The sequence below is a fragment of the Schistocerca americana genome, chromosome 2, assembly GCF_021461395.2.
Source record: "Schistocerca americana isolate TAMUIC-IGC-003095 chromosome 2, iqSchAmer2.1, whole genome shotgun sequence".
NCBI classification, from domain to species: domain Eukaryota; kingdom Metazoa; phylum Arthropoda; class Insecta; order Orthoptera; family Acrididae; genus Schistocerca; species Schistocerca americana.
Window position 1 is genome coordinate 835,953,892 of NC_060120.1, and position 17,766 is coordinate 835,971,657.

The window sequence follows — 17,766 nt, forward strand, 5'->3', positions numbered from 1 at the left end:
AGTGCAGCTCAATTTTAATCAATGTTGAAGGGATAAATACAATTTCTAACCAGGTAACATAAATGGGTGTTTTGTCCAAAAGTAACCAACGATTCTTCGTTTATTATATTTTTACAGCAAGCATGTGATTTCGTGTTCTAATTGCCTCATTTGTGTGCACTGAAAATTTAACACAGAAAACTGTGAAACAAATTAACTCGTCAAACAATATTTTCCAAACTAAACAATACCTACCACAAGAAGCAGCATTAGAAGATTGTAAATGATGTGAAGTGACTAAAAATGAAGTACAAAAATAATTTCTTAAATATATTCATTGTTTGTAAGGAAAAGTTTATTTTAATCAATGTAAAATAACTATATAATGCAACTCTGTAGATTAAACAGAGCAGAAAATCTTGTTAAATGAAACAAAACAAACATCTGTTCATTAAAAAAAGATAATTACATAAATTATGGGAAACCATCATCATCTTCTTCAGCCATTTCCTTCGCCAGCTCCATATCTTGTTGTTCTCGTTCCCTCCGTTCTTCTGCAGACTCCAGGTCTTTGCCATATGATTTTGGAGGATAACGCATAGCTTTTACACTTTGATTATGAAGTTCTAGACAAAATGATATACGCTGATGGAAAGCTAATTGAGGTTCTCTTGTACAATAAATATCAGTAGTTTCTTTACTACGCATATAACCTCTTTCACGATCTAATGTGGCCTCAATAACTCCATCTCTAATAGCCTTTGCGACAATGAACTCCGCGTCCTCTGGTGAATCAAGCCCCAACTTCTTTGCTATGTCTGCTGGAGCAATTCGTGAGTACGACAAGCCCACAGACCTGATTGCTGTCTTGATAACATTGTGCCTCAAACGCAAAATTAGTGTAAATGTATGATCTGCTCTAAATTGTGGACCAAAGTTTTCAAGTACTTCTCCAAAACGTTGAAGATTTCCCATGCGAACTGCCTGAGTAAGCTGGAAATAAGGTGCTAATGACCTCCTTAATGCAGCATGTCTGAAGATCTGTCGTTCTGGTATATCTCCCAAAAGTAATTCAACTGTGACAGCTAACTTTTGGACAGTCTGCCGGAACCCAACTGCTGCGTTCTGTGGGGCCTTCCTTAATGCCTGAACAAGATTTTTGTGTGCTGCTGAATATTCTAAACGGGCTGCTTTAATCCTGCCAAGATAATAAAAGAAACGAGCCCATTCATTGTTGCTAGCAGACTCCGGAAAAACTGATTTTGACACCAGTTTGTCAGCTTGGTCATATAAGTTATAATGTAAATAGTTTCTAAGCAGACAGTTTATAAGGACACCTTGTCCTTCATAGTCATTCCGCAAAGTTGCAGTGCGTAGTCTAGAATGAAGAAATCCTCTAATTTTTTCTAACTGATTGGTAAGTTCATAGCTTCGTGAATGATAAAAATAGCACTTGGCAGTTACAAGATCAAGAGTTCTTCTATTCTGTGCTGTCACTTTTTGCATAAGGAGGTCAGAACATGTAACTGCATCTTCATACTTACGTCCATCAATCAACTTCAGAAGGACCAGTAGATGTATGTATGCATCAACCTCAGGCAGTAAAGGAGCAGTTGAACTTTTTCCGCTACGCATTCGCTGGGATGTCGAACCTTCTGTTTCCATTGGCTCCTCCACAAAGTTTAACAATGCATCTTTCTCAGTTGCAGAGTGTGTGTAGAAACCAGTAATAATTCCTCTAAGGACAACAGAATTCAGTTTTCTTCGTGTATTTGGGAGAGATCGCAGTACTCTCAATATAAATCGAGGTTCCTTATTTTGCACCGCCTTTTCAATCTGCCTGGCATGTTCTCTGATATCCTGAATGCTCACAACATCACCATCTTTCTTCGCATCTCCAGCATCTCCCTCACCAGAAGGGCTGTCTGCATTCTTCATTTCAACATCAGCTGACTGTTCTGCCAGAGCCACCATGTTTTTCTTTTATAGTATGTTCAAAAATCTGTAACAAAGATTGGAATTGCTCAAAATCAATATTTCTACTGTCTTAGTATGTTCATCCTAATTGTACAGTGATAGATCATAAATAGGGCCTATTTGACTAAAACTTTAAATTGAAACTTTTCTTTTACATTCAAATAGCACAAGTCAAGATTTAATAATATGGCCCAACTGCCCTTTGAGCAAATTATCAACACAGAAATTAAGTTTTACACAAACATTGCTGAATGCAAAACATTTACTTGCACACAATGATTCTCAATGATCGGAGTACTTCAAAATAATGGAATGAAAATCTTCTTTCTTGAAATTATGAATTTTCTCGTCTTGGACATTCACAGAAATTGTGTGTTAAAAATGAGTTAAAAGGGTTCACCTTCTCGCAAGAACACAATTTCCCTTTAGTTTAATGTCTTCTTGCAAGGAGGCAAATCCTCTTTGAGACATTATTTCTGCAAGCATGGAAATAGCTCAAAATTCCGCTACGATAAATTACCATTGTTTGTCATTTTTATTTGATGAATGAAGTTAATTTTTTCTTGTGTGTGTGAATAACCTTTGCCAAAACATGTGACTTGACAATGTTCTACACAAAATTTTCAGATGGTATTGGGGCATAAACCATCTTAGGAAAAGGATAAAGCAGATTATTAAAATATGTGATACATCCTGAACATCTGTTTTTATATGGAAAACATGTTAAGTGTGCTATATTACTACTTGGGCCCTCCAATAAGATCTCTGGGACAGTGACTGACTGGAGTTGCTGAATCTATAGAAATCAAATGACTTCACAGCTACTGATAGTAGTGAATTTCTGGGTGTTCTGCCACGTTGCTGTTTCCATTTTCTGCACAGGCGCTAAGAGTTTTGCTGTTATGTGTACTCGCTGCCTGGACTCCAACCAGACTGAACTATTGTTCATCTCATTATCACTATTGGCACCTTGTTGGAAGTTCAACGTACTGAGGGGTCTACCTTTCTTTTGGCGGCGCTTATCCTACTTATGTATTACGGAACATCATCTCACCTCAAGAATGAAATGACGTTATCTCTCAGGATGGATGAAATGTCAACTTCTCTGTACAATGAGCTATCTAACAAAGATGTTGAGAGGGACATGAGACCAACAACAGTTCAGAGTCTGATTTGAGGCCAGACAGTGAGTACACATAACAGCAAAACTCGCAGAACCTGAAATAAATGGCTGGGTTGGTTGTCAAAATATTGTGAAGAAAATGGACATAACAACAATTTGGCAGAAAAATCACAAGCTCACTATTAATCAATCATGACGAGGAAACCTAAAAGTTCCAGTATTGATAGCTTTCTGACTGTTACCAATATGAAAGTAGGCAACAATGTGTTTACAGTGAGTAATTGGAAACCTGAAGTGATATGCAGAATTAACAATTGCGAAATTAAATTTTGTGTATGACCGAGTTTGAAATCCTCTTATTTGTTGCCATTTTAGACTTCTACTGATTCAGTCTGACATATTAATCACTTCACCATAAGTCGGCTTGGAGTGAACAAACAGTTTATGCTAGTGTCATTGTACTATATGATCATCTTTGACTAAGATTAATCTTATTTGCGTGTACCTTTAGTGTTACAGGTTTATGGAGTACATATGTCAGGCATCACTTAAAAATCATCTTTTATGGTCGAGATGGGAATAGAATCTACCATCTTTGAGGAAGCATAAAACCCTGAGAAACTGATTTTTCATCATCGGCTCTTACCAAGATTAAGAAGTGCTTAAGGCTTTGTTTCCACTGGAGTGCTATATGAAGGGACACTCCTCAAACAGTAAAACACAACACAGTGCAGAAAAAAAAGGGACAACCACACATCCAACAGAAACTAAAGATAAATTACACAGGGCATGACCACGCAGACTAGCAGAGGAGATATGACACAGGGTCTCTGGGCCCAGAATGCAGCAGGAGCAGTTGAACCACAAACTATTCAACCCCAAAAGCAGTTCAAAATATTAGGTCTGAGAAGAAAAACAACTTCCTCCGAGGAAACGAATAACTAGTTCAACTGTCCGTAAGTCATCTGCCAACATCAGAGACACCGAATCCTTAAAGCCGTCCTTGGCATGGAGAGCCAGATGGAGGGAGTATTCCACCAGGCTAGGACCTACTGTCTCTAAGATTCCACAACCATAACATGGGGGTTGTTCAGTAAGATCCAAAACTACAGGTTAATCTATTATGGCCAACATCGATGTGACATAGGATGGTGGGTTCCTTCCGAGGGAAATGGAAGGGTTGGGTTGGGTTAGATTGTGTGGGGGAATATACTAAACAGTGAAGTCATCCGTATCATCAGATTAGGGAAGGACAGGGAAGGAATTCTGTCGTGCCCTTTCAAAGGAGCCATCCCAGCATTTGCCTGAAGCGATTTAGGGAAATCACGGAAAAATTAAATCAGAATGGCCGTGGGATTGAACCGTCTTCATCCTGAATGTGAATCCAGTGTGCTAACCATTGCGCCACCTCGTTCTGTAAGGAAATGGAAGTAGTAGTGCAATACAGCGGTCTTGACCATGCTTAGTTCACCAGTAGTGGGCAGCAGTCCACCAGACGTTCCATTCTGAGTTAGTAGAGGTCTTATTTACAAATAAAAATCTGCACCCAGGATCATCAAAGCAAATGCTGGGTGAATAATCACTCATCCAGCCAAACAGTCTGTCAGTTCATTCCCTGTGATACCTATACGACTTGGGACCCAGAGAAAGACAATCCAGCAGGTACTTTGACAGGGTAGAGAGAACAACATTAATAAGGAATATTACAGACTAACAAGAGTACCATCAATCGATAGACTGGAGGTTGCTCACTGGGTCACTACAAAATAAAACAAGCTGAGTGATGTCTCTCTAAGGGTTCTTAATGACTACTGGTTTTGCCATAACAAAACAGTACCTATTCCTGTCAATGATGGTTGTTCCAACTGGTGGGAGATGTAAAAGCATACGCCATCCTATCCATGCCGTGACTGTAATTGACAGCAGCATCTTGATACTCCTGAAGAACTAAGAAGGCAGATGCTGAAAGGTTGGTCATGTGGTTGACAAACTTCATGTCACGGAAATAGATAGATTCTAATTCATGGTCTGCTTATATGTCAAGGAGGCATGCACAACAAGACTACATGTGGAACACAATCTATGGAAAGCGGGGAGGGGGGGGGGGGGGGGGAGAGATTGGCAGAGGCTCCAGCATAGGGTCTTTAAGAGAAATTTCAACTGGGATACCCACCCAACAGAAAGTGTTAGAGGGCAGACAATTCCTGTATGAAAAAATAATTCACTAAGTTGGATCATTAGTAAATTGTACAATGATTGTATAAGCCAGCAAGAGTTGATATCACCAGAACTGAAGAGGTAAGATCCCTGCTTCGATATGGAGACCCTCTACAGGACAAGTCCGGTTGGCACTGTGGCCAGTCATATTCCACAATGATGCTGATGATGCACCGGATATAATGATTTCAAAGCCAAGGGTGCCGCTTCACCATAGACTAGTTGAAACATGACCAAGGACTGGTAGATGCAGAGGAGAGTAATGCGATACACGTGGCAAGGCGGGTTGGGGTGGAAGCAGAGAGCATTATGCTGTCACATGCGGATGGTGTTCAGTGGCAGCTATGTCATCTTTTTATCATAGAGGAGTTCTAAAAATTGGGATGTGCAACAATGTTTGAGTGCTGGCTACTCAAGTAGAGTTCTCTGTCAGGGTGAACTGAGGTACTATGGGAATTGCACAACTTGCATTTCGCAAGAGACAATTGGAATTAATGGGAAAGTGTCCAAGCAAAGGCCCTTTGGATGGTTCAGTCCAGTGACAGGCAGGAAACACTGAGAAGACCATATATGCTCTCAGAATTTTAACAAAGCTCATTATCTGCTGCCTTGTCTCCAAAAACGATTGTGGGCCCATGGTTCTATCATGTGTAACACTTTGTAACAGATACTTTGAAGCTTCTGTAAAAGGCTATATCAAAACTTTGTAGACATACGCCCCAAGGTTGAGGACTATAGGGACCCCACAAATGAAGCAGGGATGCCCTACACACAATTGGCTGGTGTGTAGTGTAAACAAAGCCTGTTATGATGAGAGGACTCTCAATCTAGTTGACATAATCACAGTTGCAGGAAACTATACATTAGTGAAAGACACAAATAATTGCTCCCAGGCCCCAGTGGAAACAAAATTCCAGCAATCAACTACAGAAACGTCCATAACAAAGTATCAGAGTCTGCAGTTCTTCTAAAAAGCATTGAAATTTGTATAATACGAGGTTTAGAAACTAGTTATTAACTGAAATTGATAGCAGTACAGTTTTTGGTGTTAAATATGAGTCCATATTGAAAGGAAAAGCTACTGAATAACGGAGTACGTGTAATAGTCATAGTAGACCTGACACCCAAATCTAGAGATAGAAATTGAAGTTACACACTACATCCTTAGGACTAAGCTCTGTATCAGGCGTGAGGATACACCTATGAGTGGAGTCATCCTATTGACCACCAGTTTCACACCAACATACACCCAAAAGCTTTTGAAACAGCCTTACTTCACTAATGGCATAGTCCATATCAATTTAGGCAGGCTAGGAAAAATCTTACTTTCATAGTCTTTGATGTTATTGAATGTGGCCTATGTTAAAATGAAGGACTAAGTAAGGAACACACATTTTCTTGTTTTATATAGGTAAAAAAATTTCTGGACCAAGATACAGCCCTCCAAATATGACAATGTGCATACTATTTTGAAGATGTGAATTTTGGAAAAAATTTTAAAATGCTGTATCTCTGGAACAGTTCTAGATATTTTGTTGTTTTTTTAACGTGAAAGATAACTGATTTATGATTACAAAGAATTCCTCCATTTGGACTTATCTGTCAAAGTTCTTTTACTATAGTGTTCTGATTTTTTATAATCTATGGATTTTTTTTTTTAAAATGCCAATCCATAAAATTTTTATTTTTTTCTGTTGATTAATACCATATAGTTCTACATTCCCTGAAAAGGAGAGCTTCCACTTGTAGGTTGAACAGGTTTTATAAACAACTGAAATTTTTGCCATACATCCCCCACCAAACCTGTTTTATTACCACATTGTCACATAACAGGCTCATAAAAATCAAAACCCAGCCTTTTTTAACATAATTTTATTTTTGAAAAATGAGTAAGAGACTCATTTTTCAAGCATTTTAAATGTTTTGAAAATGTATGTGAAAGGCCCAAAGACTTAAAGATTTCAATTTATACAACGTCTGTGCCCTCTGTTTTGTACTGAAATTAGCCAGTCAATGAACTAAAAATGTGTTCCATTGCTTCAGTATCTTCCTTTGATATAGTTAGATGCCTTCCTGTTGAACCAATAGGAACTGGATCACTTACAATCTTCAAAACATTGTGAACAGGAAGTGAGCACTGGTGGTGGTGTTCCAGTCCTTCAGCTGGAAACCTATATCCAGCAGCTGGTCCATGTGGTAGCATAAAGTTCAATACAATTTCGTTTAACTCATAACTGGTGTCTATAATCTCTGCAATCCACCAGTCGCAGTCATACACACATGCCACAAATATCCCCCTTGTCATGTTGTGAATCTGAATATTATCCTGCTGTTTCTGGTCAAATCAACGGAATTTCTTCTTTCTTGCTCTTTGAAGTGCGTGTAATATGAGTTTGCCCATATTTTGAGTCAAAAAATGTTAAAATTGCTAATCTTAAAAACTCTTTTAGATAACATCATGAATTTTTGCAGCAAGTTTATTTATTATACATATTTGAAGATAAAAATTATACTATTAAAATATATTAATATTTTCTACGAAAAAAAATCTACGTATTTTTTTCTTTTTTTTAAATGGATGTTTTGTTTTGTAAGAATAGCAATATCTAGAGTCTCAGACCTGATAGAATGCTCAAGTTTGTTTTAATTTACTCTTAAACATATAGGCTACTTGATAAAACAAAAATAATGATGGCTTTTTAACATGTTTATTAATTATAGTAGATTACATTAGAATTATGTACAAAGATAGTGTACTTACGACACTTATGTATAACCCAACTGATTGCTTGAAACATTGAATTTTTTGAGTAATTTTGTCTTTTTAATAAACATTAATGCTGATTCAAACTGTTTTTCCACTTCATCCAAGAGCTTTCAGTTCTTTTGATACAGTCTTTTTTGAAGTAATACATTCTTCCAGTGCCGCTTGATTGAGGTGCGTCTACTACACAGACTATGTGCTCCAAAGAATCTTCTCTTTCAGGCCAATAAAATGATGCAGCTGGTCCTGAAGGATGTAGAAACAGAATTTCTGCATCTTCTTCATCATTGAATATTGTTTTTACCAGTCCAAAGTACCAGTTACCATCATAATTTGCAGCCACATAGCTATTTATGGATGGTTCAACACGAACCCAATCAGAAGAAGAATGGAAAGAAAAGACTAAGGAGGGTTTTACACTATCTGTAGTCCTTCCAATTTCAAGGTTGTTTGTTGGAAGTGGTTTGAAGTTATGAAAACTTCTTGTTCCAGGAATGGTTCGGGTTGCTGAAAAACGTTTTTCTAGTTTTAAGCGTAGCAAATCAGCTTCTTTTTTGTCAATAAAGTGAAAATGAATGTTTTCAATATTTTTTTCACAAAACTTGTACACATCGATTGCTGTCGTTATTTGTTCTTCGTCTGAAAGCTGTAGACTGGCTTTCCTTAAAATTCATTTAATAGTTCCTCCTAGGCCATCACAAATTGACTTCCCATGACTTGTTGCAAAAAAAAGAGTGTTGAGCCTTCAAATTAAAGTCTCTCAAGTGTTCAGTCAAATTTTTAAAACTGTTTCTATTTTTGTACTCCCCAGCACAACCACCTGTAAAGTAGTGAACTGAGTCAATGCCAGTATGATGTAATGACAGCCACTTTGTAATTTCTTTTTGTACAAAGTTAACAAAACCAGTGTCATGTTCTTGGTCATCACTAATAAAACAGTTGGAAACAAAAACATTGTTTTCCTCATTTCTTAGGAAAACTCCAACAGGGTGTAGAATACAATCACCTCTATTCCAGTGGTAACTTTGGATCTCATTTTGTATAACAAAGGAATAATTTTCACTGAAATCCATCACAATAATTGGTGATTTGGGTGGTGGGTCTTCTTTCAATCTTTTAAAGGCTGCTGATTGGGATTTTGCTTTCAAGGAGTGCAGGGTGAGCTTTTCCAATGACCTAACCAATAAAGAAACTGATAGACTGTTTGATCATTTCTGCCCCATCTGTGTTAACCCACTGACTGATTACAATTTCTTCTTCTAAACCATAATCTTCACTTAGTTTTTTAGTTATGCAGTATTTGCAGGACAGCTGTCGCAATGATGTAGCACGCAGCTTTGGTTTTCCGTGTTGCACACAAGCATCTTAATTAGGTCTTGATAAGATTCTTCAATTTTCACAGCATCCAGTAATAGTTTAACATTCTGGTGGATACTGCATACACATACAGTGTGTGTGCCTGCAGCACCAGCAAGGATACACCATTTAGGTCTCAAGAAACAAAATTTTGAAAATCCTACTTCTACCTCGGGATTCTCCCATTTGAAAGAATAATAGTTCTCTCAAGTTACACAAAATGAGTCTTTTTTGCATGTACAAGTTTTTTTGAACACTTACTTAGTCTTTTGTTCCAGGTAGCACTCTGGAACTTTCATCCTTTTCATAAAAATCTGTTACAAGTCTTACTGTATTTTCAGAAAGAATTTTACCTTTTTTTGGACCAGGAGTTTCCAAAATACCCTTTTCAGATTTTAGCTTTCTAGCTTGTCGCACCATGTACTCACTTACATTACATTCTTTCATCACTTTATTTCGACTCCAAGAATCTGGAGCCAAGGTCAGAATCTGGACTTTTCTAGACCTCCCAACCGATGAAATCTTCTCTTTCATAAGAGAAATCATTACATCAAAATCCTTTGCTTTCTCAACCACACTTGTATCTTCTTCGTCATCGTCAGAATTTGGTGCATCATATTTTAATGCTTTTGAAACCACCTTTTTTGCAGTCTTTTCAATACTGCTAACCTTCCTTTTAAAATAAGACCCTTTACTTTGTCCTGACAAGCCATTAAGCTTTATCGGTGTTAAGCCTAATTTATCAAGAGCAATGTTTGTTTGTACGAGGGATTCATTTCTGGATTCCAATGATTCTAATTAAACCATGACTTCATCATCTGTTTCACTTTCATTGACTTCAACTCTTAATTATTCCTCACTAAAGTTACAGCATGTTGAGCAAAGCTTTTGTCCAGGTTTTATGCTAATATTTTTTGTAATTGTTTAGAAAGATTCAAGCCTACACTTGTCAACGATTTTTTGATGGGCTTTTTGTGTTTTTTTAGTAGGTCTACACATGTTGTTTGATACTTTTCAAAAACATTTAAAAAGTAGAGGCTGTGGTGTGAACATATATTCTTAAATTCACACAGATTAATTCCAGATCGTAAGTGGATCAAATCTTTTTCTTCCTCACTCAATTCAGATACCGGTTGTAACTTTTTTGAAGGTGTGTAGGTTGTTTGGAAACAGTCAGATCTTTTAAATAACCCTACGCTACAGGTTTGAATATCTGACATACTGATTTCACTTTTGGTCTGATTACTGTTCTGGTTACTTTTATAGGATATTGGAAAAGAATCTCTGTAAACTAAGTAACAGTACTTACTGAAAGTTCGAATAAACTTAATAAGATACTATCCAAGCACTATTTAACACTGTAACAATGTTTTACTTCAAAACACATGAGTAACAAAACAAAATACAAGCGTACATTGTTACTCCAAGAAGACAAAAACTTATTTTCGGTGTCTAAGTCACTTCGTACTTTTTATTTTTTAAATATAATTATTATTATTTTAAAAATTAGATAATTATTAAAAAGGTTAAAAATCGAACATAATTTTTCTTTTATCTAATAGCCTATACAATTAAGAGAATTTTAAAACAAATTTGAGCTTTCTATCAGGTCTGAGACTCTAGATATTGCAGTTTTTGTAAAACTAAACATCCGTTAGCCAAAAAAAACTTGTAATTTTTTTTTTCATTTGGGAGATTTTAGTATATCTTAATGGTAATTTTTTTTAACATTTAGATATAATACACAAACTTATTCCAAAATTTCATACTGATATCTTGAGTATTCTTTAATATACAAATTCTTTTAGTTGTGAGGACACGTTTAAAAATTTATAAAAAAAAACTACAAGAGATAGAGCAAAAAAATTTACAAGTGCTTCCAGGATGATAAAAGAAGTAATTGCACTAAGTTTCATCAAAATCTGACATGGTTGGTGTCAAGGCCTGGGTGACTTGACATGGAATGACCCCGCAGTATACACATAAACAGACATCTCTAGGTGGGTGTGGAACTACCCGCTTTCGTTGTAATGCATAAAATTTTGATCTTCCAATATGTGGAGTTGTATAGTTGCTCTTACAAATGGCAAAAGTTTCTTTAATACTGCGAGTCAAGTACCTCTTCACTTTCACAACTTTTTGACCTTCAACTATTACAGTTATAGTGTCTTTTGTTGGCACTCTGGCGAGAACAGTCCCATTTATCTGCCAGATAAAATGACTGCACTATTTCAACTTGAGCTGCTCCTACAGGATGACCATAGTAGGGATCTGGTCTTCCAAAGCCTCCTTTTACAGACCCCACATTTCTTGATTTGCCTACCATGAACTTTGATACTGATGGAACATGGTTCAAAATTATTTTCTTTGAAAACATCTCTGGAATAATAGTTAAAACTTGCACCTTTTCACTGTAGGATGCACAATATTCGACAGCTGAATTGGTATTTGTGAAAAATTCCTGGCAAGAGGTGCAGGATTGCTTTGGTTCATTTTCTTCTGAAGATGGAATTTCTACTTGGAATATGGTCGTTAGTTTTGCTGTAGTGTATTTATCCATAGCTCTAGTAATTTCTCAGCGCTTTCTTGATGCACAGAGCTTATGACTCGACTTCACTGATCACAGTTTCTTAACAGGACTAACACCTACCTCTTTAGTTTACTGATTCAGGGTATTTAATTCTTCCCCTATTGATGCAAAATCTGCGCATTGTGAGGCTTCACCTTCTTCAGATACTATCATTTTAGTTATTCTGCCAAAACATTTAGAACACAAGAAGTTGTCACTGGAAACACCTTCACTTCGAAACAGGGTCTTTGAATGAGAACACTTATTCTCAACCTGAACAAAGTGTTTTTTTGTTTGTCTTACATATCACTCTTTTTTGGATATGCAAAAAGTCAGCATACTTCACTCTCCTGTGGTCCCAGTTAAAAAAACATTTCAAACAGTCCTTTTCAGTAAACACACTGCAATTGTGTCACCTCGCAAACACTCAGAACTCACTGGGTGGTCTCAGATTTCTTAGAAGCCTCTTCAAGTACACACATCAATGCTGAACAACTACAAGACAGAAACCTGCAATAAACAACCACGACAAAGAAACTGAAAAGAAATAACTGCAACAAAAAAGTGATAAAAAAACAACTGCAACAATGACAATAGAAATAAACATTGTAACAAAGGAATTAGTTTAAAAAACTTCAGTGAAGACATGCGTTTAGATTTTTTTTTAAATAAAACCTGTCCAACTTCAAAGTGGAAGCTCTCCTTTACAGAGAATATAGTACTACGTGCTACTAATCAACAGAAAAAAATTTAACTTTTCTGGATGGGCACTTTCGAAAAAAATTCTCTCTGTAAATTATAAAAAAATTCAAAAGGTGACAGTAAAAGAACTTTGACAATATGTCCATACGGAAGATATTATTGCAATCATAAAGCAATTATCTTTCAAATAATAATAATAAAAATATCTAGAACTGTTACAGAGATACAGCATTTTAAATTTTTTTTCCAAAATCTGCATCTTCAAAACGGTATTCACAGTGTCACCTTTGGAGGCCTTTATCCTGGGGCAAGAATTTTTTTTTTTTGGGGGGGGGGGGGGGGAAGGGGGAGGGGGAATGTATGTTTTTCTTACTTACTCCTGAATTTTAAGATATGTTAAATTCAATAACATCCAAGACTATGAAGGTAAATGCCCTGCCAGAGGTGATATGGATTATGCCTATACATATGCTCCCCATTCATATTATCATGACTGGAGGAGACTTGAATCATCCAGCAATCACTTGTGATTTTAAGTGTTGGGCATGACAAGACATACAAAATAATAGTAAATGTTTTTTGTGAATTGCAGTGAAGCACACTTACATGTACCACAGCTGTTTCAATGGTGATGCTGTTGCTGTTAATTGGGAATGATGGGAAGTAAAAACGACAAATTGTGTGTTGGTTGCGAACAGCCAATTGGAATGTTTATCTGTAACTTCATATGGTTCGTAAATAAATTTAGCTAGTAGTTTGTTCAATTAGGTTGGAATTTAACCACATGATCAGAATTTTTGGCAATATCGGAAATAAGAACAAGTGATTACTGTAATGATGAACGTATATCTCGGGTTAACCTATACATTACTTTATGACGACAGTCTATTTTCATGCTGGCTTCATCAACTCACAATCAGATGACCACATTTCAACCTTGGTCTCTGGCTACACTACAGATCAGTCTAATTGGTAAGTCTAGTTTTCTTCTGGCTCATATTTTCTGCCAAAAGAAATCAGATTCAGTGATTCTCCTTGGGTACCAAATTCTGTCACCCGATTGGCTATGACCAAAGGAAACAAACTGCCAACAACAATATGCAGCGGAAGAGCCTGTTAATTCTAAGTGCATTTTAGCCGACCTGACCTCTGATGACATTAATACAGAGTGAAAAAGAGGAAACAGAACTTTTATTTATGGGCAGGAAATTTTAGAGGAAATCTGGCTCTAGTTGATAGATATGTATCTAGCAGGACATTTCATAATTGGGGGTCCCTCCAAGTCTACAGTCTCTCTGAATAAGCTTCTGAACAGTGGCTATTGCACAATAAATGTAAAAGTATGCAACTATCATTAGAGAGATGTTGAATGGAATAAACTTGAGTGTGAGAAGAACATGGTGAAGTCCTCAATGACTACCAGTGCAGAATCTTCTCAAATGCTCTCTCACAAAACATGGAGAAATGGTTGACATATATGTAAATGCTGTCAGTGGCCAAATGCTCACAAATACAGATAACTTGTTTAAATGTTCATAAATTTAAAATTGCACAGTTCATAAAATTCAAAAATAGTGTCTTATGACTATAATTTAAATAAAACAAAATTAAGTAAAGGTTTTGCACACAGATGTAGCATTTCCCGGTGATTTTTAGCACAACAAAGTGCACTAAAAATAATGCATTTGGGGGAGATCTTTAATTTGGTGTATCACAAACTGCATGTATGTCAGGCTTGAACCTCACTTGTCGTTTGCAACTGTTACAGCGACTGTTTGTTGCATTTAAGCACAATCTCAGTTCCAAAGTAAAGGAGGTGAGTGTATGCCAAATTGAATCTCTCAAACTGTATCATCAGTTATGCCCAGGTAGTTCATTCATTGATTTAAAGCTGCAAAATCCGTTTGTCTATGATTCCCAGCTCAGCACCCACTTTTAACTTGTGACACACTGTTCATCATTTTCTGTTAGGCTACACTAAAGTGTATTATTCTAATTTTTGTTCACTGTGTAACTTTGAGCTGTCACATTTGTTGTTGGCTGATTGTGATTTGGTTTGCTTTGCTGAAATGTCATTGTTTAGTCGGTACGCCACAATCTTTGTTTGCTGCCCAAACCAATGCCAACTACAAGAATCATGTCAGAAAAACAAATCAGGGAATACTCATGTATTTTGCACAAGATTTTTACTTATTTACAATAGTTACTATTCTACTGCAGGTTGCTTCATCAAAACACAAAGTGTCTACACTATTTACTAATATTAGGCCTAGTCAACCTATAAACAGAAATTACATAGTATCCACATTTCATAATATTATTACTAACACATACTTTGATCAATTCTGCCAAAAAAAAAGTCAGTAGCATTTTTAGACTTGTCCATCATTTCTACATCTCTAACTATACTGTGTAAATCTCTGTGAACTTTGTGGCACAGTGCACTTATCATTGTTCTGGTTATTAGTGTTTCTTTCCATTATACTTAAGTATGAATTGCGGAAAGAACAATTGCCTCAGTGTGACTATGCTACTATTAAGTCTAATATTGTCTTCAAGTCCCCTATGGGAATGAAATGTACGAACTGTGATGAAAGATTCCTCACTCATTACTGGTTCTGGAAAATTTGTATGTAGGTCTTCAAGCGCCTGTAGGTTCGAGTTTCTCGACCGTCCGCTGGTGCTTGCCTGTGAGTTAGACAAATCACTCACTACTTGTGTTGCCCCTATTTATGTATGTTCAGCACTCTGCAGTTAGTCCTGTTTTGTATGGTTCTCCCACACTTGGTATATTCTAGAATGAGTTGCGAAAGTACGGTCTATTTTCCGCGTAATATGCTTTGTACACCGACACAACTTTCACGTATCCTGCCAGCGAACTGAAGTCTCTCACCTTCTTTACCTACAACTAACCACTCAACTTCGTATCACAACAAATCGTTACACTACGGTATTTTTTGTTGGTTTTCGCATAAATAGTTATAATGACGCATTATGAAATTAAAAAAAAATAGTTTCCGTGATAAACCGCATTAAATATCTGTCCGAAATGTGACATTTCATGTATGGTTTGTTGTGCTAGGATGGCGTATAAAACGATTCAACGCCTATAAAACGATTCAACGGCTATCTTCAAAGCAGAACACTGTAATGAAGAATATAATTATTATTGGATCGCGGGTATATGTTTTCAAAAATAATTTAACTAACGTTCCCTTATCGAACAAGATTAAAACTTTAAAACGTTTTGTTACTACAAGAAACCTCCGCGATTCAAAATTAAGCTTCCAAATATTTCTTACCAACACATCAACTGTAACGACGTCTAAACTCAAACATGATAAGAGGCTTTGAAACGTAAACATTCCTTGCAAGAGCTTTAGACACACAAACAAATATAAGCAGAGCATTATTTACATCTCCTTTTTCATAAAATCACTGTTGCAATGTACACAAGGCATTCCTAAAATTAAATGATTTAGAAATTTAACAGGCTGCTTTCGGTTGCATTTCATACATTTCACACATATTGGAAAAAGCACTCACACGATGTAGTTTGAAGCGTAAAACCTATCCTCCCGCGAGGCAGGGAACCTGCGGGATATTCCTCACAAAGCTGTCGTACGAGACACAAATTTTACACTTCCATGCAAACAATCACAACTTGCTTCGTAAGCTTCATCAGAGATGTTACTGCCTGATCAAGACTATCTTGGAAACAAAGATGAGATCAACGCACAGACCACAGATAAAATAGACTGCGCATGACGACACTTTACTGAAACCGTGGCCGACGATTCTCGTGGGCCTCGACTGAAACCAAAATCTAAATCACGTGACTCGAGGCACGAAGGCGAGTATGTCATTATGCATTTATTGTGCAAAATATATGACGTTTTTGTTACAAATCATATGTTGTGCTGTTTATTAGAACCAGAAGTATTGACCTCCACATATGCTTGGGTAAGTCTTGTTTTGTATCCTGGTGATTACGTAAGTCGTAAACTGACGGAAATCTCAGTTGTGAAAGTGAACTACAACACTTGGAGAGATATTTCCATGAGCTGAAAGTTAGAATGTATGTTGATCGTTGGCTATAAAACTCAATGAAAGAGTAACGTTTTAAAATGGAAGAACGTTAATATCAAACTCACTACAGGAATTCTCAACAATATTTTCTAACATATTATGTCCATTGTTTCGGTATCTGCACTGGATTAAGCGGGAGTCATAACGTATAATCGCTTGTTATGTGGAAAGACGGACATTATGGATATAAAATATTTTCATTTCTTATAAAACCGTAATGAAACATTTCATACATATTGTTGAAGAATCATCAGAAAATTAATGCTGCCTGTCAAGCCGATCGTTCGTCTTCTAATCCTGTGGACGCAGTGAATTAAGACTGACAGTGTAACATAAACAGGCAGTCACCATATAACTATAGTTCTGTGTTTTATGATAAGAACTGTCAATACTTTTCAAATGGTCACGTGTAACAACGATAACCACACCATTTATACTAGGAATTTCGGAAACACTGAATTAACTATACTAGTACATTGCGTATAGTAGCAATACAAATCATTTTATTGTTAAAATGAATGCATGAGTTTAGATTTGAATGAGAAAAACTGTCAGCTCTACTTCGCAATGATAGAGATTCGGCTTGCTACAACGAGTTTAGCTTGCTGGTCCGAGTCACGTAACTTAGATTTTGCTTTCAAACGTCGACACAGCAGAGAATGGTGCGTGCGCGGTCTATATTATCTATGGTCTATGGTACAAATCAAGGAGGTAATTCTTACCTCCATGGTACAAATAGTTCGACGTACATGTCTGTGGGAGGTTCTAACCTCCTTGGTTGAGTGCAGCGGAGGATGCTAAGTTCACCGGACTTGGATACGACGTGACGTCATTATGACGTTTACACGCTACATCGAAAACGATAGAAACCGTATATCAACTATTCGACTTTTGTGAACTTTCGAGAGGTTGTGACAGGGTAGCGCTGTGCTCTGCGCCATTCGTTTGTGAACAGTGGACTCTAAAGCTGAACTGAGTATATGATGACCT

General features: G+C 36.8%; 1 protein-coding gene across 1 annotated transcript; it reads right to left on the reverse strand.

Annotated features, from left to right (window-relative positions):
• Positions 1 to 316: 316 nt before the first annotated feature.
• LOC124595727 (probable 26S proteasome non-ATPase regulatory subunit 3) lies at positions 317 to 16,391 on the reverse strand. The gene is made up of 2 exons (XM_047134598.1): positions 16,234 to 16,391; positions 317 to 1,981 (listed from the first exon to the last, which is right to left on the reverse strand). The coding sequence occupies exon 2, from the start codon at positions 1,951 to 1,953 to the stop codon at positions 454 to 456; it is 1,500 nt and encodes a 499-aa protein (XP_046990554.1). The 5' UTR covers positions 1,954 to 1,981; positions 16,234 to 16,391; the 3' UTR covers positions 317 to 453.
• Between the last annotated feature and the right edge of the window lie 1,375 nt (positions 16,392 to 17,766).

Excerpts from the sequence above, each read along its gene's own strand:
- LOC124595727 (XM_047134598.1), bottom strand. The coding sequence starts at position 1,953 with ATGGTGGCTCTGGCAGAACAGTCAGCTGATGTTGAAATGAAGAATGCA.